The following is a 24,050-nucleotide window of genomic DNA, read 5'->3' as shown; positions in this document are numbered from 1 at the left end:
TGCATACGTACAGCGGCACCTCATTCGGAGGTACCGAGTTCCCAAACCGGTCCGCGATCTCGGACGCGGACGGCATCAATGGATCGCGCGCTGCAGGCGCAGCGCGCGGAGAGCCTTGAGCTTTGACATCACGCGCCGCAGCAGCAGCGCGCGGAGTACTGAGAGCCCCAGCGGAAGCGAGTGGGGTATCGCTCTCAGTTCGCGAACGCTTCGAGCTCGAAGCGTCCGATTCGTCCCCTTCACGCCGGCGAATATTCTTCGCATTAGGGTCGAGCGATTCGCTCGACACTGAGTTTTTACGCTTTGAGGGCGAGTCCTCCTCGCCCCCCATTTCTTCATCGTAGTCGAAGTCGACGACGTCGCCGTACTTCGTCTGGCGCTCGAAGTAGTCGTCGATGGAGAGATGACTCCCCACCGACTTCGAGGTCTTCTTCTGAGGCGCGCTCATCGTTGAATGAACGCGGATTTCTTCTCCAAACGCGGAGAATTGACGAATGGTCAATTCCGAAGATTGACGTGCGGAGACCCCGCGCGTCTAACCTTAAGGGGGGGGGATGGTGTAACGGGGTTACACGTACAAGTGGCCTCAAGCCACTTGTGAATTTAACAGATAGGATATCTGTTAAAAGTTTAGATACTTCCTCACCTTGGTGTAAGTCACACCAATGGATACATTGAAGTGGGCCACCACAATGAGTGGTCCACACCTACCCAAAGATCCTATTGGTAGAAAGCAGCATCTTTCTACCAATCAGAGACATGCATATTAGCGGGGCTCTGACAGCCAGCCGCTGTCGACCCCTTTCATAGATGATAAACAGTTTTAGCAGATTTTAGAGGAAGATCAATTTACAAACAGTACAGTTCTCATTTTACCTAATCAAAGTCACTTGGAATCCTATCTTACTTAACTTATATTTGTGTATTCAAATATAATTAACCTAAGTAACTACTAAGTACTTACGCTTCCTCATACACGTTGCGCAACGTGTAAGCTAAAGTAGTGAGTCAAGTTAGACCCACTACACTGTGCGAGTGAAGGGCGACATACATACCCCACAAAAGGCAAGTAATAATGTAACTTCTCCTGAACGCCAGATCCACGGCGCCTCTCAGCTATGTCGGTCTGCATTAGCACGCCAATAAGGGTCCGTATGCAGGTTGACTTCTCCGAAGTAGTCAGCTGGGCAATAGAGCATGCCAGCCACTCTAGCTCGCTGGCCTTTCCTTCGAGACAGCGACGCTCACACTTGTCCCCCCGTATCAAATTCTCCGCGCACTATTTGACGTCGACGTCAAGCAGATTTGTACTAAAGTCCTCTTTTTTCCTCTTCCTCTTCGGGCTCTCTCTCTCCCGTTAGCACCTCTTCCTTCGCGGACGATTCATCTTTCCTGCCGATGTCAGTCTGGGTAGTGTATCGCGCCAGCTGAATGTCTGTGTCGGCCGAGGCGCTGGCTGGGGCGGCGCCAGAGGCCCACGCGCTAAGAGAGAGGTCGTTTGTGGAGGGCTGGTCCTCAGCAGAGCACACCACAGCTGCTTGAGATGGAGGCGAGAGCTGCGCTTGCATGGGAATGGGAGACTGGTATCCGGTTGAGCTGGTGTCTCGTGGAGTTAATTCAGTTTAGTGATCGTTCGGTTTTTCAAAACATAAATCTGCCGTTTTCCCAAAATTGCATAGAAGTAAAAAAAGTCGATGGCCCAACTTTGAGCGCGATTATCTAGATAACTCTAAATGGCGCATAAGTGTTCTTTTGTTTGACATTGTCTCATATCTGCATACACAACGATTTCAAAGGGAGTATTGCGTTCGATTTGAAGTTCAACACTACCTCTGTTGTCTCTTCATCCACGTCAGTACTGCATACACTGACTGAGGGACTTCGTAGCTTAACCTTCCAGCTGAGAGAGCTTGTACACGTTACCCCACCACAGCTCGAAATCTTCATAACTTGCTGGAGAGTGAGGAAATGTTGTTTAAGATATCTTCGTCTAGTTCTTTGGATGATTTTTCCACTGCCTCACTAAGTTCCTTAGTATTTGTCACGGCGCGATGACACGTCCTCGCCTGCCATTGCGTAGAACCACCGCGTGTTCTTGTCGTGGTTAAACCACTTCTCATCGTCGTGGACGATAGCCAGCATCGGGTCGAACGCGTAGCCGTACGGTCCCGGCTGGTCGTCCAAAACCCCGAAGGCGTATTACATACGCCGCTCACGATGTGTTTCTATGAACATGGGCTTGATTGCTGTCATCACAGGGACAATCCCTTTGCTTTTCAGCCAACACTGAATCATCCCGACGGAGACACCAGCCCCGCTGGTGGTCGTTCGGATGTTGAAACGTTGCTGGAGCGACGTAGCGCGGACTTTAGCATCAATGACAGCTGGACTATAGCCTTTCCCGCCGAACTTCCCTGGACTTGCTTACGATGTTTTCTCCGGTGAAGCCGTCGTCTGGTACATTTTCCATTCGCGCTCTACAGCGTGCAGATGAACGTCTAAAGCGTCGGCCGTTGCTGAAATGTCCTTGATTTGGCCTTACTAATCTTTAGCACGTAACGTAATTTTTCACCAGTTCTCCTGACTTACTGATCTTTAGCAGGCAACGAAAAATTGCTACGTGCTTGTTGAGTTCACAACGAACTCCAAAATTCGCGCGTTGTTCTTGATCAACTTGGAGGTCGTCGAGACGCCTTAGGCCTCCAGGATATGCTTGACTCGATCACCAGCTTCCACACGCTGGATGATCTGCATCTAGGGGTCAAAGGGGAGAGTCATGCGGGTGCGCGTTGCCCCCATGACATAGGAGGTGATCATTCTCTTCCGTTGTATTGCCGATGTGCTTGATGCTTCGACGCAATACGACAGGATGTACACTTTGTCTCTCTTGATGCTGATTGTTGTTCCTGGGCCAAACGCCATGGTGACATCGACTTGGCTCGCTCCTGCGTCTAAACACAATGGCACCTGGAGCTTATGTTCAACCAGTAGCTCTTGGTAGGTTTGCGCGAAGCCTCGGCAGTTGGCCGTTCACTCTTCGGCGGGGTTCGCTCTTCGGCGGAGACGATGCACTCGTCGGTAGGGATGGTGGAGTCTACAGAAGTCCCTGCGTGGTTGACGACAACTCTTGAACGTCCCCACCGCATCAAGCGGATCCCCCATGCACGATACTGTCGCGTGTTGGCTCAGGGTAAGCGCTGGGCGTTGCTCCATGACTGGGTCTACGGGTGCTCTGAGGCAGAGCCCGTGCATACCCACATACGTTTACACTAAGCATTTTGTGCGGATATCAAAGCAGGAAATGTTGGCAATACCATATGTTTTGCAACCGAAGGGACATAAAAGTGAGTATTACGACAGGGGATAGTAAGATTCCCTCTTATAGTAAGATTCCCTCTTACTCACTTTACTGCGCGCCTGCTGCTCCTCCCCACGTTGACCTTGCTGCTCGGCCCCACGCTGTCGGCCTCGTGTAGGGATGAATTGTGATCTAGCTTTGTTAATTGTTTTGGTGCTGTGTACTATATATATAATGCAAGCAGTATAACAAGACCCGACTTCCTACAATTGAGGTGTTCGAGTTGAGTATTTGTTGATTATACATGTATACATGTGCATTTGTATATTATTGTATGCACTTGGGTGTGAGTGCTGTTGGACCACCACTGTTTGGCGAGCGAGATGCCACCGAGCAGTGGGGCACTTGACAAGCGACAGCCATCTAGCGTCCAAGGTTTCGCAAGGAAGCCAACCCCTGTTTGCGAGGTGCTTGGAGTGCAACAGCCTCCAAACACCCGGCCAGCCTAGTGTACAAATTGCTAAAGAAACCTAGCATAATGAATTTACAGCAATGCCAAATTCTATCGATTGCTTAATGGTTGCCTCCCTACAAGTGTAGTGCATAGCAGCCCTTACATGTTCCTGAAGTCCGCGCGTCCGTTGAGTCGTTCATTCCGGAACTCGCGGACGAGATCCGGGTGAACGTTGCCGACCGGCACGTAGCTGGACTCCCAGTCCACCAGCAGGAACGCGCCCTCCGTCGTCAGTCGCTCTTCGACGATCTCGCGGAACGGGAACTCCTGATCGTCGGGGTTAGCCACGACGGCAACCCGGCGAGGTGCTCCACGGCTTGGCTCAGGGGCGCTGCCTCTGGGCCTTGAGCCGCGGCTGTCGGAGCCCCGCCAATATGCACGTCTCTAATTGGTAGAAAGATGCTGCTTTCTACTAATAGGATCTTTGGGTAGGTGTGGACCGCTCATTGTGGTGGCCCACTTCAATGTATCCATTGGTGTGACTTACACCAATGTGAGGAAGTATCTAAAACCTTTAACAGATATTTATCTATTAAACCGTAAGTGACAATGTCATGCACAAGTGACCGTTGTCACTTGTGTGTGTAACCCCGTTACATTCTATGATTTAAATTATACTCGTGGACTCGAGTGTATGAATGCAAGTTACAGATAACCTTACGCATACTCATACACGTTCGTGCACGTGTAAGCCGCAGTAGTGAGCTAAAGTAGGCCCACCTGGAGCTTATGTTCAATCGACAGCGTCTTGGTACGTTTGCGCGAAGCCTCGGCAGTTGGCCGTTCACTCTTCGGCGAGGTTCGCTCTTCGGCGGAGACGATGCACTCGTCGGTAGGGATGATGGAGTCTACAGAAGTCCCTGCGTGATTGACGACAACTCTTGAACGCTCCCACCGCGTCAAGCGGATCCCCATGCACGATACTGTCGCGTGTTGGCTCAGGGTAAGTGCTGGGCGTTGCTCCATGACTGGGTCTACGGGTGCTCTGCGTGCATACCCACATACGTTTACACTGAGCATTTTGTGCGGATATCAAAGCAGGAAATGTTGGCAATACCACATGTTTTGCAACCGAAGGAACATAAAAGTGCGTATTACGACAGGGGATAGTAAGATTCCCTCCTATAGTAAGATTCTCTTACTCACTTTACCGCGCGCCTGCTGCTCCTCCCCACGTTGACCTTGCTGCTCGGCCCCACGCTGTCGGCCTCGTGTAGGGATGAATTGTGATCTAGCTTTGTTAATTGTTTTGGTGCTGTGTACTATATATATAATGCAAGCAGTGTAACAAGACCCGACTTCCTACAATTGAGGTGTTCGAGTTGAGTATTTGTTGATTATACATGTATACATGTGCATTTGTATATTATTGTATGCACTTGGGTATGAGTGCTGTTGGACCACCACTGTTTGGCGAGCGAGATGCCACCGAGCAGTGGGGCACTTGACAAGCGACAGCCATCTAGCGTCCAAGGTTTCGCAAGAAAGCCAACCCTTGTTTGCGAGGTGCTTGGAGTGCAACAGCCTCCAAACACCCGGCCAGCCTAGTGTACAAATTGCTAAAGAAACCTAGCATAATGAATTTACAGCAATGCCAAATTCTATCGATTGCTTAATGGTTGCCTCCCTACAAGTGTAGTGCATAGCAGCTCTTACATGTTCCTGAAGTCCGCGCGTCCGTTGCGTCGTTCATTCCGGAACTCGCGGACGAGATCCGGGTGAACGTTGCCGACCGGCACGTAGCTGGACTCCCAGTCCACCAGCAGGAACGCGCCCTCCGTCGTCAGTCGCTCTTCGACGATCTCGCGGAACGGGAACTCCTGATCGTCGGGGTTAGCCACGACGGCAACCCGGCGAGGTGCTCCACGGCTTGGCTCAGGGCGCTGCTTCTGGGCCTTGAGCCGCGGCTGTCGGAGCCCCGCCAATATGCACGTCTCTAATTGGTAGAAAGATGCTGCTTTCTACTAATAGGATCTTTGGGTAGGTGTGGACCGCTCATTGTGGTGGCCCACTTCAATGTATCCATTGGTGTGATTTACACCAATGTGAGGAAGTATCTAAAACCTTTAACAGATATTTATCTATTAAACCGTAAGTGACAATGTCATGCACAAGTGACCGTTGTCACTTGTGTGTGTAACCCCGTTACATTCTATGATTTAAATTATACTCGTGGACTCGAGTGTATGAATGCAAGTTACAGATAACCTTACGCATCCTCATACACGTTCGCGCACGTGTAAGCCGCAGTAGTGAGCTAAAGTAGGCCCACCTGGAGCTTATCTTCAATCGACAGCGTCTTGGTACGCTTGCGCGAAGTCTCGGCAGTTGGCCGTTCACTCTTCGGCGGGGTTCGCTCTTCGGCGGAGACGATGCACTCGTCGGTAGGGATGATGGAGTCTACAGAAGTCCCTGCGTGGTTGACGACAACTCTTGAACGCTCCCACCGCGTCAAGCGGATCCCCCATGCACGATACTGTCGCGTGTTGGCTCAGGGTAAGTGCTGGGCGTTGCTCCATGACTGGGTCTACGGGTGCTCTGCGTGCATACCCACATACGTTTACACTGAGCATTTTGTGCGGATATCAAAGCAGGAAATGTTGGCAATACCACATGTTTTGCAACCGAAGGAACATAAAAGTGCGTATTACGACAGGGGATAGTAAGATTCCCTCCTATAGTAAGATTCCCTCTTACTCACTTTACCGCGCGCCTGCTGCTCCTCCCCACGTTGACCTTGCTGCTCGGCCCCACGCTGTCGGCCTCGTGTAGGGATGAATTGTGATCTAGCTTTGTTAATTGTTTTGGTGCTGTGTACTATATATATAATGCAAGCAGTATAACAAGACCCGACTTCCTACAATTGAGGTGTTCGAGTTGAGTATTTGTTGATTATACATGTATATATGTGCATTTGTATATTATTGTATGCACTTGGGTATGAGTGCTGTTGGACCACCACTGTTTGGCGAGCGAGATGCCACCGAGCAGTGGGGCACTTGACAAGCGACAGCCATCTAGCGTCCAAGGTTTCGCAAGAAAGCCAACCCTTGTTTGCGAGGTGCTTGGAGTGCAACAGCCTCCAAACACCCGGCCAGCCTAGTGTACAAATTGCTAAAGAAACCTAGCATAATGAATTTACAGCAATGCCAAATTCTATCGATTGCTTAATGGTTGCCTCCCTACAAGTGTAGTGCATAGCAGCTCTTACATGTTCCTGAAGTCCGCGCGTCCGTTGCGTCGTTCATTCCGGAACTCGCGGACGAGATCCGGGTGAACGTTGCCGACCGGCACGTAGCTGGACTCCCAGTCCACCAGCAGGAACGCGCCCTCCGTCGTCAGTCGCTCTTCGACGATCTCGCGGAACGGGAACTCCTGATCGTCGGGGTTAGCCACGACGGCAACCCGGCGAGGTGCTCCACGGCTTGGCTCAGGGCGCTGCTTCTGGGCCTTGAGCCGCGGCTGTCGGAGCCCCGCCAATATGCACGTCTCTAATTGGTAGAAAGATGCTGCTTTCTACTAATAGGATCTTTGGGTAGGTGTGGACCGCTCATTGTGGTGGCCCACTTCAATGTATCCATTGGTGTGACTTACACCAATGTGAGGAAGTATCTAAAACCTTTAACAGATATTTATCTATTAAACCGTAAGTGACAATGTCATGCACAAGTGACCGTTGTCACTTGTGTGTGTAACCCCGTTACATTCTATGATTTAAATTATACTCGTGGACTCGAGTGTATTAATGCAAGTTACAGATAACCTTACGCATCCTCATACACGTTCGCGCACGTGTAAGCCGCAGTAGTGAGCTAAAGTAGGCCCACCTGGAGCTTATCTTCAATCGACAGCGTCTTGGTACGCTTGCGCGAAGTCTCGGCAGTTGGCCGTTCACTCTTCGGCGGGGTTCGCTCTTCGGCGGAGACGATGCACTCGTCGGTAGGGATGATGGAGTCTACAGAAGTCCCTGCGTGGTTGACGACAACTCTTGAACGCTCCCACCGCGTCAAGCGGATCCCCCATGCACGATACTGTCGCGTGTTGGCTCAGGGTAAGTGCTGGGCGTTGCTCCATGACTGGGTCTACGGGTGCTCTGCGTGCATACCCACATACGTTTACACTGAGCATTTTGTGCGGATATCAAAGCAGGAAATGTTGGCAATACCACATGTTTTGCAACCGAAGGAACATAAAAGTGCGTATTACGACAGGGGATAGTAAGATTCCCTCCTATAGTAAGATTCTCTTTTAACTCACTTTACCGCGCGCCTGCTGCTCCTCCCCACGTTGACCTTGCTGCTCGGCCCCACGCTGTCGGCCTCGTGTAGGGATGAATTGTGATCTAGCTTTGTTAATTGTTTTGGTGCTGTGTACTATATATATAATGCAAGCAGTATAACAAGACCCGACTTCCTACAATTGAGGTGTTTGAGTTGAGTATTTGTTGATTATACATGTATACATGTGCATTTGTATATTATTGTATGCACTTGGGTATGAGTGCTGTTGGACCACCACTGTTTGGCGAGCGAGATGCCACCGAGCAGTGGGGCACTTGACAAGCGACAGCCATCTAGCGTCCAAGGTTTCGCAAGAAAGCCAACCCTTGTTTGCGAGGTGCTTGGAGTGCAACAGCCTCCAAACACCCGGCCAGCCTAGTGTACAAATTGCTAAAGAAACCTAGCATAATGAATTTACAGCAATGCCAAATTCTATCGATTGCTTAATGGTTGCCTCCCTACAAGTGTAGTGCATAGCAGCTCTTACATGTTCCTGAAGTCCGCGCGTCCGTTGCGTCGTTCATTCCGGAACTCGCGGACGAGATCCGGGTGAACGTTGCCGACCGGCACGTAGCTGGACTCCCAGTCCACCAGCAGGAACGCGCCCTCCGTCGTCAGTCGCTCTTCGACGATCTCGCGGAACGGGAACTCCTGATCGTCGGGGTTAGCCACGACGGCAACCCGGCGAGGTGCTCCACGGCTTGGCTCAGGGCGCTGCTTCTGGGCCTTGAGCCGCGGCTGTCGGAGCCCCGCCAATATGCACGTCTCTAATTGGTAGAAAGATGCTGCTTTCTACTAATAGGATCTTTGGGTAGGTGTGGACCGCTCATTGTGGTGGCCCACTTCAATGTATCCATTGGTGTGACTTACACCAATGTGAGGAAGTATCTAAAACCTTTAACAGATATTTATCTATTAAACCGTAAGTGACAAATGTCATGCACAAGTGACCGTTGTCACTTGTGTGTGTAACCCCGTTACATTCTATGATTTAAATTATACTCGTGGACTCGAGTGTATTAATGCAAGTTACAGATAACCTTACGCATCCTCATACACGTTCGCGCACGTGTAAGCCGCAGTAGTGAGCTAAAGTAGGCCCACCTGGAGCTTATCTTCAATCGACAGCGTCTTGGTACGCTTGCGCGAAGTCTCGGCAGTTGGCCGTTCACTCTTCGGCGGGGTTCGCTCTTCGGCGGAGACGATGCACTCGTCGGTAGGGATGATGGAGTCTACAGAAGTCCCTGCGTGGTTGACGACAACTCTTGAACGCTCCCACCGCGTCAAGCGGATCCCCCATGCACGATACTGTCGCGTGTTGGCTCAGGGTAAGTGCTGGGCGTTGCTCCATGACTGGGTCTACGGGTGCTCTGCGTGCATACCCACATACGTTTACACTGAGCATTTTGTGCGGATATCAAAGCAGGAAATGTTGGCAATACCACATGTTTTGCAACCGAAGGAACATAAAAGTGCGTATTACGACAGGGGATAGTAAGATTCCCTCCTATAGTAAGATTCCCTCTTACTCACTTTACCGCGCGCCTGCTGCTCCTCCCCACGTTGACCTTGCTGCTCGGCCCCACGCTGTCGGCCTCGTGTAGGGATGAATTGTGATCTAGCTTTGTTAATTGTTTTGGTGCTGTGTACTATATATATAATGCAAGCAGTATAACAAGACCCGACTTCCTACAATTGAGGTGTTCGAGTTGAGTATTTGTTGATTATACATGTATATATGTGCATTTGTATATTATTGTATGCACTTGGGTATGAGTGCTGTTGGACCACCACTGTTTGGCGAGCGAGATGCCACCGAGCAGTGGGGCACTTGACAAGCGACAGCCATCTAGCGTCCAAGGTTTCGCAAGAAAGCCAACCCTTGTTTGCGAGGTGCTTGGAGTGCAACAGCCTCCAAACACCCGGCCAGCCTAGTGTACAAATTGCTAAAGAAACCTAGCATAATGAATTTACAGCAATGCCAAATTCTATCGATTGCTTAATGGTTGCCTCCCTACAAGTGTAGTGCATAGCAGCTCTTACATGTTCCTGAAGTCCGCGCGTCCGTTGCGTCGTTCATTCCGGAACTCGCGGACGAGATCCGGGTGAACGTTGCCGACCGGCACGTAGCTGGACTCCCAGTCCACCAGCAGGAACGCGCCCTCCGTCGTCAGTCGCTCTTCGACGATCTCGCGGAACGGGAACTCCTGATCGTCGGGGTTAGCCACGACGGCAACCCGGCGAGGTGCTCCACGGCTTGGCTCAGGGGCGCTGCTTCTGGGCCTTGAGCCGCGGCTGTCGGAGCCCCGCCAATATGCACGTCTCTAATTGGTAGAAAGATGCTGCTTTCTACTAATAGGATCTTTGGGTAGGTGTGGACCGCTCATTGTGGTGGCCCACTTCAATGTATCCATTGGTGTGACTTACACCAATGTGAGGAAGTATCTAAAACCTTTAACAGATATTTATCTATTAAACCGTAAGTGACAAATGTCATGCACAAGTGACCGTTGTCACTTGTGTGTAACCCCGTTACATTCTATGATTTAAATTATACTCGTGGACTCGAGTGTATTAATGCAAGTTACAGATAACCTTACGCATCCTCATACACGTTCGCGCACGTGTAAGCCGCAGTAGTGAGCTAAAGTAGGCCCACCTGGAGCTTATCTTCAATCGACAGCGTCTTGGTACGCTTGCGCGAAGTCTCGGCAGTTGGCCGTTCACTCTTCGGCGGGGTTCGCTCTTCGGCGGAGACGATGCACTCGTCGGTAGGGATGATGGAGTCTACAGAAGTCCCTGCGTGGTTGACGACAACTCTTGAACGCTCCCACCGCGTCAAGCGGATCCCCCATGCACGATACTGTCGCGTGTTGGCTCAGGGTAAGTGCTGGGCGTTGCTCCATGACTGGGTCTACGGGTGCTCTGCGTGCATACCCACATACGTTTACACTGAGCATTTTGTGCGGATATCAAAGCAGGAAATGTTGGCAATACCACATGTTTTGCAACCGAAGGAACATAAAAGTGCGTATTACGACAGGGGATAGTAAGATTCCCTCCTATAGTAAGATTCTCTTTTAACTCACTTTACCGCGCGCCTGCTGCTCCTCCCCACGTTGACCTTGCTGCTCGGCCCCACGCTGTCGGCCTCGTGTAGGGATGAATTGTGATCTAGCTTTGTTAATTGTTTTGGTGCTGTGTACTATATATATAATGCAAGCAGTATAACAAGACCCGACTTCCTACAATTGAGGTGTTTGAGTTGAGTATTTGTTGATTATACATGTATACATGTGCATTTGTATATTATTGTATGCACTTGGGTATGAGTGCTGTTGGACCACCACTGTTTGGCGAGCGAGATGCCACCGAGCAGTGGGGCACTTGACAAGCGACAGCCATCTAGCGTCCAAGGTTTCGCAAGAAAGCCAACCCTTGTTTGCGAGGTGCTTGGAGTGCAACAGCCTCCAAACACCCGGCCAGCCTAGTGTACAAATTGCTAAAGAAACCTAGCATAATGAATTTACAGCAATGCCAAATTCTATCGATTGCTTAATGGTTGCCTCCCTACAAGTGTAGTGCATAGCAGCTCTTACATGTTCCTGAAGTCCGCGCGTCCGTTGCGTCGTTCATTCCGGAACTCGCGGACGAGATCCGGGTGAACGTTGCCGACCGGCACGTAGCTGGACTCCCAGTCCACCAGCAGGAACGCGCCCTCCGTCGTCAGTCGCTCTTCGACGATCTCGCGGAACGGGAACTCCTGATCGTCGGGGTTAGCCACGACGGCAACCCGGCGAGGTGCTCCACGGCTTGGCTCAGGGGCGCTGCTTCTGGGCCTTGAGCCGCGGCTGTCGGAGCCCCGCCAATATGCACGTCTCTAATTGGTAGAAAGATGCTGCTTTCTACTAATAGGATCTTTGGGTAGGTGTGGACCGCTCATTGTGGTGGCCCACTTCAATGTATCCATTGGTGTGACTTACACCAATGTGAGGAAGTATCTAAAACCTTTAACAGATATTTATCTATTAAACCGTAAGTGACAAATGTCATGCACAAGTGACCGTTGTCACTTGTGTGTGTAACCCCGTTACATTCTATGATTTAAATTATACTCGTGGACTCGAGTGTATTGAATGCAAGTTACAGATAACCTTACGCATCCTCATACACGTTCGCGCACGTGTAAGCCGCAGTAGTGAGCTAAAGTAGGCCCACCTGGAGCTTATCTTCAATCGACAGCGTCTTGGTACGCTTGCGCGAAGTCTCGGCAGTTGGCCGTTCACTCTTCGGCGGGGTTCGCTCTTCGGCGGAGACGATGCACTCGTCGGTAGGGATGATGGAGTCTACAGAAGTCCCTGCGTGGTTGACGACAACTCTTGAACGCTCCCACCGCGTCAAGCGGATCCCCCATGCACGATACTGTCGCGTGTTGGCTCAGGGTAAGTGCTGGGCGTTGCTCCATGACTGGGTCTACGGGTGCTCTGCGTGCATACCCACATACGTTTACACTGAGCATTTTGTGCGGATATCAAAGCAGGAAATGTTGGCAATACCACATGTTTTGCAACCGAAGGAACATAAAAGTGCGTATTACGACAGGGGATAGTAAGATTCCCTCCTATAGTAAGATTCTCTTTTAACTCACTTTACCGCGCGCCTGCTGCTCCTCCCCACGTTGACCTTGCTGCTCGGCCCCACGCTGTCGGCCTCGTGTAGGGATGAATTGTGATCTAGCTTTGTTAATTGTTTTGGTGCTGTGTACTATATATATAATGCAAGCAGTATAACAAGACCCGACTTCCTACAATTGAGGTGTTCGAGTTGAGTATTTGTTGATTATACATGTATACATGTGCATTTGTATATTATTGTATGCACTTGGGTATGAGTGCTGTTGGACCACCACTGTTTGGCGAGCGAGATGCCACCGAGCAGTGGGGCACTTGACAAGCGACAGCCATCTAGCGTCCAAGGTTTCGCAAGAAAGCCAATCCTTGTTTGCGAGGTGCTTGGAGTGCAACAGCCTCCAAACACCCGGCCAGCCTAGTGTACAAATTGCTAAAGAAACCTAGCATAATGAATTTACAGCAATGCCAAATTCTATCGATTGCTTAATGGTTGCCTCCCTACAAGTGTAGTGCATAGCAGCTCTTACATGTTCCTGAAGTCCGCGCGTCCGTTGCGTCGTTCATTCCGGAACTCGCGGACGAGATCCGGGTGAACGTTGCCGACCGGCACGTAGCTGGACTCCCAGTCCACCAGCAGGAACGCGCCCTCCGTCGTCAGTCGCTCTTCGACGATCTCGCGGAACGGGAACTCCTGATCGTCGGGGTTAGCCACGACGGCAACCCGGCGAGGTGCTCCACGGCTTGGCTCAGGGCGCTGCTTCTGGGCCTTGAGCCGCGGCTGTCGGAGCCCCGCCAATATGCACGTCTCTAATTGGTAGAAAGATGCTGCTTTCTACTAATAGGATCTTTGGGTAGGTGTGGACCGCTCATTGTGGTGGCCCACTTCAATGTATCCATTGGTGTGACTTACACCAATGTGAGGAAGTATCTAAAACCTTTAACAGATATTTATCTATTAAACCGTAAGTGACAAATGTCATGCACAAGTGACCGTTGTCACTTGTGTGTAACCCCGTTACATTCTATGATTTAAATTATACTCGTGGACTCGAGTGTATTAATGCAAGTTACAGATAACCTTACGCATCCTCATACACGTTCGCGCACGTGTAAGCCGCAGTAGTGAGCTAAAGTAGGCCCACCTGGAGCTTATCTTCAATCGACAGCGTCTTGGTACGCTTGCGCGAAGTCTCGGCAGTTGGCCGTTCACTCTTCGGCGGGGTTCGCTCTTCGGCGGAGACGATGCACTCGTCGGTAGGGATGATGGAGTCTACAGAAGTCCCTGCGTGGTTGACGACAACTCTTGAACGCTCCCACCGCGTCAAGCGGATCCCCCATGCACGATACTGTCGCGTGTTGGCTCAGGGTAAGTGCTGGGCGTTGCTCCATGACTGGGTCTACGGGTGCTCTGCGTGCATACCCACATACGTTTACACTGAGCATTTTGTGCGGATATCAAAGCAGGAAATGTTGGCAATACCACATGTTTTGCAACCGAAGGAACATAAAAGTGCGTATTACGACAGGGGATAGTAAGATTCCCTCCTATAGTAAGATTCTCTTTTAACTCACTTTACCGCGCGCCTGCTGCTCCTCCCCACGTTGACCTTGCTGCTCGGCCCCACGCTGTCGGCCTCGTGTAGGGATGAATTGTGATCTAGCTTTGTTAATTGTTTTGGTGCTGTGTACTATATATATAATGCAAGCAGTATAACAAGACCCGACTTCCTACAATTGAGGTGTTCGAGTTGAGTATTTGTTGATTATACATGTATATATGTGCATTTGTATATTATTGTATGCACTTGGGTATGAGTGCTGTTGGACCACCACTGTTTGGCGAGCGAGATGCCACCGAGCAGTGGGGCACTTGACAAGCGACAGCCATCTAGCGTCCAAGGTTTCGCAAGAAAGCCAATCCTTGTTTGCGAGGTGCTTGGAGTGCAACAGCCTCCAAACACCCGGCCAGCCTAGTGTACAAATTGCTAAAGAAACCTAGCATAATGAATTTACAGCAATGCCAAATTCTATCGATTGCTTAATGGTTGCCTCCCTACAAGTGTAGTGCATAGCAGCTCTTACATGTTCCTGAAGTCCGCGCGTCCGTTGCGTCGTTCATTCCGGAACTCGCGGACGAGATCCGGGTGAACGTTGCCGACCGGCACGTAGCTGGACTCCCAGTCCACCAGCAGGAACGCGCCCTCCGTCGTCAGTCGCTCTTCGACGATCTCGCGGAACGGGAACTCCTGATCGTCGGGGTTAGCCACGACGGCAACCCGGCGAGGTGCTCCACGGCTTGGCTCAGGGCGCTGCTTCTGGGCCTTGAGCCGCGGCTGTCGGAGCCCCGCCAATATGCACGTCTCTAATTGGTAGAAAGATGCTGCTTTCTACTAATAGGATCTTTGGGTAGGTGTGGACCGCTCATTGTGGTGGCCCACTTCAATGTATCCATTGGTGTGACTTACACCAATGTGAGGAAGTATCTAAAACCTTTAACAGATATTTATCTATTAAACCGTAAGTGACAATGTCATGCACAAGTGACCGTTGTCACTTGTGTGTGTAACCCCGTTACATTCTATGATTTAAATTATACTCGTGGACTCGAGTGTATTAATGCAAGTTACAGATAACCTTACGCATCCTCATACACGTTCGCGCACGTGTAAGCCGCAGTAGTGAGCTAAAGTAGGCCCACCTGGAGCTTATCTTCAATCGACAGCGTCTTGGTACGCTTGCGCGAAGTCTCGGCAGTTGGCCGTTCACTCTTCGGCGGGGTTCGCTCTTCGGCGGAGACGATGCACTCGTCGGTAGGGATGATGGAGTCTACAGAAGTCCCTGCGTGGTTGACGACAACTCTTGAACGCTCCCACCGCGTCAAGCGGATCCCCCATGCACGATACTGTCGCGTGTTGGCTCAGGGTAAGTGCTGGGCGTTGCTCCATGACTGGGTCTACGGGTGCTCTGCGTGCATACCCACATACGTTTACACTGAGCATTTTGTGCGGATATCAAAGCAGGAAATGTTGGCAATACCACATGTTTTGCAACCGAAGGAACATAAAAGTGCGTATTACGACAGGGGATAGTAAGATTCCCTCCTATAGTAAGATTCTCTTTTAACTCACTTTACCGCGCGCCTGCTGCTCCTCCCCACGTTGACCTTGCTGCTCGGCCCCACGCTGTCGGCCTCGTGTAGGGATGAATTGTGATCTAGCTTTGTTAATTGTTTTGGTGCTGTGTACTATATATATAATGCAAGCAGTATAACAAGACCCGACTTCCTACAATTGAGGTGTTCGAGTTGAGTATTTGTTGATTATACATGTATATATGTGCATTTGTATATTATTGTATGCACTTGGGTATGAGTGCTGTTGGACCACCACTGTTTGGCGAGCGAGATGCCACCGAGCAGTGGGGCACTTGACAAGCGACAGCCATCTAGCGTCCAAGGTTTCGCAAGAAAGCCAATCCCTTGTTTGCGAGGTGCTTGGAGTGCAACAGCCTCCAAACACCCGGCCAGCCTAGTGTACAAATTGCTAAAGAAACCTAGCATAATGAATTTACAGCAATGCCAAATTCTATCGATTGCTTAATGGTTGCCTCCCTACAAGTGTAGTGCATAGCAGCTCTTACATGTTCCTGAAGTCCGCGCGTCCGTTGCGTCGTTCATTCCGGAACTCGCGGACGAGATCCGGGTGAACGTTGCCGACCGGCACGTAGCTGGACTCCCAGTCCACCAGCAGGAACGCGCCCTCCGTCGTCAGTCGCTCTTCGACGATCTCGCGGAACGGGAACTCCTGATCGTCGGGGTTAGCCACGACGGCAACCCGGCGAGGTGCTCCACGGCTTGGCTCAGGGGCGCTGCTTCTGGGCCTTGAGCCGCGGCTGTCGGAGCCCCGCCAATATGCACGTCTCTAATTGGTAGAAAGATGCTGCTTTCTACTAATAGGATCTTTGGGTAGGTGTGGACCGCTCATTGTGGTGGCCCACTTCAATGTATCCATTGGTGTGATTTACACCAATGTGAGGAAGTATCTAAAACCTTTAACAGATATTTATCTATTAAACCGTAAGTGACAAATGTCATGCACAAGTGACCGTTGTCACTTGTGTGTGTAACCCCGTTACATTCTATGATTTAAATTATACTCGTGGACTCGAGTGTATTAATGCAAGTTACAGATAACCTTACGCATCCTCATACACGTTCGCGCACGTGTAAGCCGCAGTAGTGAGCTAAAGTAGGCCCACCTGGAGCTTATCTTCAATCGACAGCGTCTTGGTACGCTTGCGCGAAGTCTCGGCAGTTGGCCGTTCACTCTTCGGCGGGGTTCGCTCTTCGGCGGAGACGATGCACTCGTCGGTAGGGATGATGGAGTCTACAGAAGTCCCTGCGTGGTTGACGACAACTCTTGAACGCTCCCACCGCGTCAAGCGGATCCCCCATGCACGATACTGTCGCGTGTTGGCTCAGGGTAAGTGCTGGGCGTTGCTCCATGACTGGGTCTACGGGTGCTCTGCGTGCATACCCACATACGTTTACACTGAGCATTTTGTGCGGATATCAAAGCAGGAAATGTTGGCAATACCACATGTTTTGCAACCGAAGGAACATAAAAGTGCGTATTACGACAGGGGATAGTAAGATTCCCTCCTATAGTAAGATTCTCTTTTAACTCACTTTACCGCGCGCCTGCTGCTCCTCCCCACGTTGACCTTGCTGCTCGGCCCCACGCTGTCGGCCTCGTGTAGGGATGAATTGTGATCTAGCTTTGTTAATTGTTTTGGTGCTGTGTACTATATATATAATGCAAGCAGTATAACAAGACCCGACTTCCTACAATTGAGGTGTTCGAGTTGAGTATTTGTTGATTATACATGTATATATGTGCATTTGTATATTATTGTATGCACTTGGGTATGAGTGCTGTTGGACCACCACTGTTTGGCGAGCGAGATGCCACCGAGCAGTGGGGCACTTGACAAGCGACAGCCATCTAGCGTCCAAGGTTTCGCAAGAAAGCCAATCCTTGTTTGCCAGGTGCTTGGAGTGCAACAGCCTCCAAACACCCGGCCAGCCTAGTGTACAAATTGCTAAAGAAACCTAGCATAATGAATTTACAGCAATGCCAAATTCTATCGATTGCTTAATGGTTGCCTCCCTACAAGTGTAGTGCATAGCAGCTCTTACATGTTCCTGAAGTCCGCGCGTCCGTTGCGTCGTTCATTCCGGAACTCGCGGACGAGATCCGGGTGAACGTTGCCGACCGGCACGTAGCTGGACTCCCAGTCCACCAGCAGGAACGCGCCCTCCGTCGTCAGTCGCTCTTCGACGATCTCGCGGAACGGGAACTCCTGATCGTCGGGGTTAGCCACGACGGCAACCCGGCGAGGTGCTCCACGGCTTGGCTCAGGGGCGCTGCTTCTGGGCCTTGAGCCGCGGCTGTCGGAGCCCCGCCAATATGCACGTCTCTAATTGGTAGAAAGATGCTGCTTTCTACTAATAGGATCTTTGGGTAGGTGTGGACCGCTCATTGTGGTGGCCCACTTCAATGTATCCATTGGTGTGATTTACACCAATGTGAGGAAGTATCTAAAACCTTTAACAGATATTTATCTATTAAACCGTAAGTGACAAATGTCATGCACAAGTGACCGTTGTCACTTGTGTGTAACCCGTTACATTCTATGATTTAAATTATACTCGTGGACTCGAGTGTATTAATGCAAGTTACAGATAACCTTACGCATCCTCATACACGTTCGCGCACGTGTAAGCCGCAGTAGTGAGCTAAAGTAGGCCCACCTGGAGCTTATCTTCAATCGACAGCGTCTTGGTACGCTTGCGCGAAGTCTCGGCAGTTGGCCGTTCACTCTTCGGCGGGGTTCGCTCTTCGGCGGAGACGATGCACTCGTCGGTAGGGATGATGGAGTCTACAGAAGTCCCTGCGTGGTTGACGACAACTCTTGAACGCTCCCACCGCGTCAAGCGGATCCCCATGCACGATACTGTCGCGTGTTGGCTCAGGGTAAGTGCTGGGCGTTGCTCCATGACTGGGTCTACGGGTGCTCTGCGTGCATACCCACATACGTTTACACTGAGCATTTTGTGCGGATATCAAAGCAGGAAATGTTGGCAATACCACATGTTTTGCAACCGAAGGAACATAAAAGTGCGTATTACGACAGGGGATAGTAAGATTCCCTCCTATAGTAAGATTCTCTTTAACTCACTTTACCGCGCGCCTGCTGCTCCTCCCCACGTTGACCTTGCTGCTCGGCCCCACGCTGTCGGCCTCGTGTAGGGATGAATTGTGATCTAGCTTTGTTAATTGTTTTGGTGCTGTGTACTATATATATAATGCAAGCAGTATAACAAGACCCGACTTCCTACAATTGAGGTGTTCGAGTTGAGTATTTGTTGATTATACATGTATATATGTGCATTTGTATATTATTGTATGCACTTGGGTATGAGTGCTGTTGGACCACCACTGTTTGGCGAGCGAGATGCCACCGAGCAGTGGGGCACTTGACAAGCGACAGCCATCTAGCGTCCAAGGTTTCGCAAGAAAGCCAACCCTTGTTTGCCAGGTGCTTGGAGTGCAACAGCCTCCAAACACCCGGCCAGCCTAGTGTACAAATTGCTAAAGAAACCTAGCATAATGAATTTACAGCAATGCCAAATTCTATCGATTGCTTAATGGTTGCCTCCCTACAAGTGTAGTGCATAGCAGCTCTTACATGTTCCTGAAGTCCGCGCGTCCGTTGCGTCGTTCATTCCGGAACTCGCGGACGAGATCCGGGTGAACGTTGCCGACCGGCACGTAGCTGGACTCCCAGTCCACCAGCAGGAACGCGCCCTCCGTCGTCAGTCGCTCTTCGACGATCTCGCGGAACGGGAACTCCTGATCGTCGGGGTTAGCCACGACGGCAACCCGGCGAGGTGCTCCACGGCTTGGCTCAGGGCGCTGCTTCTGGGCCTTGAGCCGCGGCTGTCGGAGCCCCGCCAATATGCACGTCTCTAATTGGTAGAAAGATGCTGCTTTCTACTAATAGGATCTTTGGGTAGGTGTGGACCGCTCATTGTGGTGGCCCACTTCAATGTATCCATTGGTGTGATTTACACCAATGTGAGGAAGTATCTAAAACCTTTAACAGATATTTATCTATTAAACCGTAAGTGACAAATGTCATGCACAAGTGACCGTTGTCACTTGTGTGTGTAACCCGTTACATTCTATGATTTAAATTATACTCGTGGACTCGAGTGTATTAATGCAAGTTACAGATAACCTTACGCATCCTCATACACGTTCGCGCACGTGTAAGCCGCAGTAGTGAGCTAAAGTAGGCCCACCTGGAGCTTATCTTCAATCGACAGCGTCTTGGTACGCTTGCGCGAAGTCTCGGCAGTTGGCCGTTCACTCTTCGGCGGGGTTCGCTCTTCGGCGGAGACGATGCACTCGTCGGTAGGGATGATGGAGTCTACAGAAGTCCCTGCGTGGTTGACGACAACTCTTGAACGCTCCCACCGCGTCAAGCGGATCCCCATGCACGATACTGTCGCGTGTTGGCTCAGGGTAAGTGCTGGGCGTTGCTCCATGACTGGGTCTACGGGTGCTCTGCGTGCATACCCACATACGTTTACACTGAGCATTTTGTGCGGATATCAAAGCAGGAAATGTTGGCAATACCACATGTTTTGCAACCGAAGGAACATAAAAGTGCGTATTACGACAGGGGATAGTAAGATTCCCTCCTATAGTAAGATTCTCTTTTAACTCACTTTACCGCGCGCCTGCTGCTCCTCCCCACGTTGACCTTGCTGCTCGGCCCCACGCTGTCGGCCTCGTGTAGGGATGAATTGTGATCTAGCTTTGTTAATTGTTTTGGTGCTGTGTACTATATATATAATGCAAGCAGTATAACAAGACCCGACTTCCTACAATTGAGGTGTTCGAGTTGAGTATTTGTTGATTATACATGTATATATGTGCATTTGTATATTATTGTATGCACTTGGGTATGAGTGCTGTTGGACCACCACTGTTTGGCGAGCGAGATGCCACCGAGCAGTGGGGCACTTGACAAGCGACAGCCATCTAGCGTCCAAGGTTTCGCAAGAAAGCCAACCCTTGTTTGCCAGGTGCTTGGAGTGCAACAGCCTCCAAACACCCGGCCTGCCTAGTGTACAAATTGCTAAAGAAACCTAGCATAATGAATTTACAGCAATGCCAAATTCTATCGATTGCTTAATGGTTGCCTCCCTACAAGTGTAGTGCATAGCAGCTCTTACATGTTCCTGAAGTCCGCGCGTCCGTTGCGTCGTTCATTCCGGAACTCGCGGACGAGATCCGGGTGAACGTTGCCGACCGGCACATAGCTGGACTCCCAGTCCACCAGCAGGAACGCGCCCTCCGTCGTCAGTCGCTCTTCGACGATCTCGCGGAACGGGAACTCCTGATCGTCGGGGTTAGCCACGACGGCAACCCGGCGAGGTGCTCCACGGCTTGGCTCAGGGGCGCTGCTTCTGGGCCTTGAGCCGCGGCTGTCGGAGCCCCGCCAATATGCACGTCTCTAATTGGTAGAAAGATGCTGCTTTCTACTAATAGGATCTTTGGGTAGGTGTGGACCGCTCATTGTGGTGGCCCACTTCAATGTATCCATTGGTGTGACTTACACCAATGTGAGGAAGTATCTAAAACCTTTAACAGATATTTATCTATTAAACCGTAAGTGACAAATGTCATGCACAAGTGACCGTTGTCACTTGTGGGTGTAACCCCGTTACATTCTATGATTTAAATTATACTCGTGGACTCGAGTGTATTAATGCAAGTTACAGATAACCTTACGCATCCTCATACACGTTCGCGCACGTGTAAGCCGCAGTAGTGAGCTAAAGTAGGCCCACCTGGAGCTTATCTTCAATCGACAGCGTCTTGGTACGCTTGCGCGAAGTCTCGGCAGTTGGCCGTTCACTCTTCGGCGGGGTTCGCTCTTCGGCGGAGACGATGCACTCGTCGGTAGGGATGATGGAGTCTACAGAAGTCCCTGCGTGGTTGACGACAACTCTTGAACGCTCCCACCGCGTCAAGCGGATCCCCCATGCACGGTACTGTCGCGTGTTGGCTCAGGGTAAGTGCTGGGCGTTGCTCCATGACTGGGTCTACGGGTGCTCTGCGTGCATACCCACATACGTTTACACTGAGCATTTTGTGCGGATATCAAAGCAGGAAATGTTGGCAATACCACATGTTTTGCAACCGAAGGAACATAAAAGTGCGTATTACGACAGGGGATAGTAAGATTCCCTCCTATAGTAAGATTCCCTCTTACTCACTTTACCGCGCGCCTGCTGCTCCTCCCCACGTTGACCTTGCTGCTCGGCCCCACGCTGTCGGCCTCGTGTAGGGATGAATTGTGATCTAGCTTTGTTAATTGTTTTGGTGCTGTGTACTATATATATAATGCAAGCAGTATAACAAGACCCGACTTCCTACAATTGAGGTGTTCGAGTTGAGTATTTGTTGATTATACATGTATATATGTGCATTTGTATATTATTGTATGCACTTGGGTATGAGTGCTGTTGGACCACCACTGTTTGGCGAGCGAGATGCCACCGAGCAGTGGGGCACTTGACAAGCGACAGCCATCTAGCGTCCAAGGTTTCGCAAGAAAGCCAACCCTTGTTTGCGAGGTGCTTGGAGTGCAACAGCCTCCAAACACCCGGCCTGCCTAGTGTACAAATTGCTAAAGAAACCTAGCATAATGAATTTACAGCAATGCCAAATTCTATCGATTGCTTAATGGTTGCCTCCCTACAAGTGTAGTGCATAGCAGCTCTTACATGTTCCTGAAGTCCGCGCGTCCGTTGCGTCGTTCATTCCGGAACTCGCGGACGAGATCCGGGTGAACGTTGCCGACCGGCACGTAGCTGGACTCCCAGTCCACCAGCAGGAACGCGCCCTCCGTCGTCAGTCGCTCTTCGACGATCTCGCGGAACGGGAACTCCTGATCGTCGGGGTTAGCCACGACGGCAACCCGGCGAGGTGCTCCACGGCTTGGCTCAGGGCGCTGCTTCTGGGCCTTGAGCCGCGGCTGTCGGAGCCCCGCCAATATGCACGTCTCTAATTGGTAGAAAGATGCTGCTTTCTACTAATAGGATCTTTGGGTAGGTGTGGACCGCTCATTGTGGTGGCCCACTTCAATGTATCCATTGGTGTGACTTACACCAATGTGAGGAAGTATCTAAAACCTTTAACAGATATGTATCTATTAAACCGTAAGTGACAAATGTCATGCACAAGTGACCGTTGTCACTTGTGTGTGTAACCCCGTTACATTCTATGATTTAAATTATACTCGTGGACTCGAGTGTATTAATGCAAGTTACAGATAACCTTACGCATCCTCATACACGTTCGCGCACGTGTAAGCCGCAGTAGTGAGCTAAAGTAGGCCCACCTGGAGCTTATCTTCAATCGACAGCGTCTTGGTACGCTTGCGCGAAGTCTCGGCAGTTGGCCGTTCACTCTTCGGCGGGGTTCGCTCTTCGGCGGAGACGATGCACTCGTCGGTAGGGATGATGGAGTCTACAGAAGTCCCTGCGTGGTTGACGACAACTCTTGAACGCTCCCACCGCGTCAAGCGGATCCCCCCATGCACGGTACTGTCGCGTGTTGGCTCAGGGTAAGTGCTGGGCGTTGCTCCATGACTGGGTCTACGGGTGCTCTGCGTGCATACCCACATACGTTTACACTGAGCATTTTGTGCGGATATCAAAGCAGGAAATGTTGGCAATACCACATGTTTTGCAACCGAAGGAACATAAAAGTGCGTATTACGACAGGGGATAGTAAGATTCCCTCCTATAGTAAGATTCTCTTTTTAACTCACTTTACCGCGCGCCTGCTGCTCCTCCCCACGTTGACCTTGCTGCTCGGCCCCACGCTGTCGGCCTCGTGTAGGGATGAATTGTGATCTAGCTTTGTTAATTGTTTTGGTGCTGTGTACTATATATATAATGCAAGCAGTATAACAAGACCCGACTTCCTACAATTGAGGTGTTCGAGTTGAGTATTTGTTGATTATACATGTATATATGTGCATTTGTATATTATTGTATGCACTTGGGTATGAGTGCTGTTGGACCACCACTGTTTGGCGAGCGAGATGCCACCGAGCAGTGGGGCACTTGACAAGCGACAACCATCTAGCGTCCAAGGTTTCGCAAGAAAGCCAACCCTTGTTTGCCAGGTGCTTGGAGTGCAACAGCCTCCAAACACCCGGCCTGCCTAGTGTACAAATTGCTA

General features: G+C 50.7%; 6 protein-coding genes across 6 annotated transcripts; all 6 read right to left on the bottom strand.

The window, feature by feature from the left end:
- Positions 1–3,911: 3,911 nt before the first annotated feature.
- On the bottom strand, positions 3,912–5,737 carry IUM83_07255 (uncharacterized protein; the record flags this gene model as incomplete). The annotated part of the gene is made up of 2 exons (XM_067931537.1): positions 3,912–4,167; positions 5,469–5,737. The coding sequence occupies 2 exons, from the start codon at positions 5,735–5,737 to the stop codon at positions 3,912–3,914; spliced, it is 525 nt and encodes a 174-aa protein (XP_067780239.1).
- Positions 5,738–7,019: 1,282 nt separating this feature from the next.
- On the bottom strand, positions 7,020–8,848 carry IUM83_07254 (uncharacterized protein; the record flags this gene model as incomplete). The annotated part of the gene is made up of 3 exons (XM_067931536.1): positions 7,020–7,274; positions 7,640–7,799; positions 8,580–8,848. The coding sequence occupies 3 exons, from the start codon at positions 8,846–8,848 to the stop codon at positions 7,020–7,022; spliced, it is 684 nt and encodes a 227-aa protein (XP_067780361.1).
- Positions 8,849–10,131: 1,283 nt separating this feature from the next.
- On the bottom strand, positions 10,132–13,519 carry IUM83_07253 (uncharacterized protein; the record flags this gene model as incomplete). The annotated part of the gene is made up of 3 exons (XM_067931535.1): positions 10,132–10,387; positions 11,692–11,943; positions 13,251–13,519. 3 exons carry the CDS (start codon positions 13,517–13,519, stop codon positions 10,132–10,134), a joined length of 777 nt encoding a protein of 258 aa, XP_067780263.1.
- Positions 13,520–14,801: 1,282 nt separating this feature from the next.
- IUM83_07252 (uncharacterized protein) lies at positions 14,802–18,730 on the bottom strand (the record flags this gene model as incomplete). Its single annotated transcript, XM_067931534.1, has 5 exons — positions 14,802–15,056; positions 15,422–15,581; positions 16,363–16,614; positions 17,921–18,084; positions 18,536–18,730. 5 exons carry the CDS (start codon positions 18,728–18,730, stop codon positions 14,802–14,804), a joined length of 1,026 nt encoding a protein of 341 aa, XP_067780362.1.
- Positions 18,731–19,469: 739 nt separating this feature from the next.
- IUM83_07251 (uncharacterized protein) lies at positions 19,470–20,284 on the bottom strand (the record flags this gene model as incomplete). Its single annotated transcript, XM_067931533.1, has 2 exons — positions 19,470–19,724; positions 20,090–20,284. The coding sequence occupies 2 exons, from the start codon at positions 20,282–20,284 to the stop codon at positions 19,470–19,472; spliced, it is 450 nt and encodes a 149-aa protein (XP_067780364.1).
- Positions 20,285–21,024: 740 nt separating this feature from the next.
- IUM83_07250 (uncharacterized protein) lies at positions 21,025–22,854 on the bottom strand (the record flags this gene model as incomplete). The annotated part of the gene is made up of 2 exons (XM_067931532.1): positions 21,025–21,280; positions 22,586–22,854. 2 exons carry the CDS (start codon positions 22,852–22,854, stop codon positions 21,025–21,027), a joined length of 525 nt encoding a protein of 174 aa, XP_067780363.1.
- Between the last annotated feature and the right edge of the window lie 1,196 nt (positions 22,855–24,050).

This window comes from Phytophthora cinnamomi (genome assembly GCF_018691715.1).
Source record: "Phytophthora cinnamomi strain GKB4 chromosome Unknown Contig127, whole genome shotgun sequence".
NCBI lineage: Eukaryota > Oomycota > Peronosporomycetes > Peronosporales > Peronosporaceae > Phytophthora > Phytophthora cinnamomi.
The sequence above is the reverse complement of the archived record's forward strand: the minus strand, read 5'-3'. Positions and strand labels throughout refer to the sequence as shown.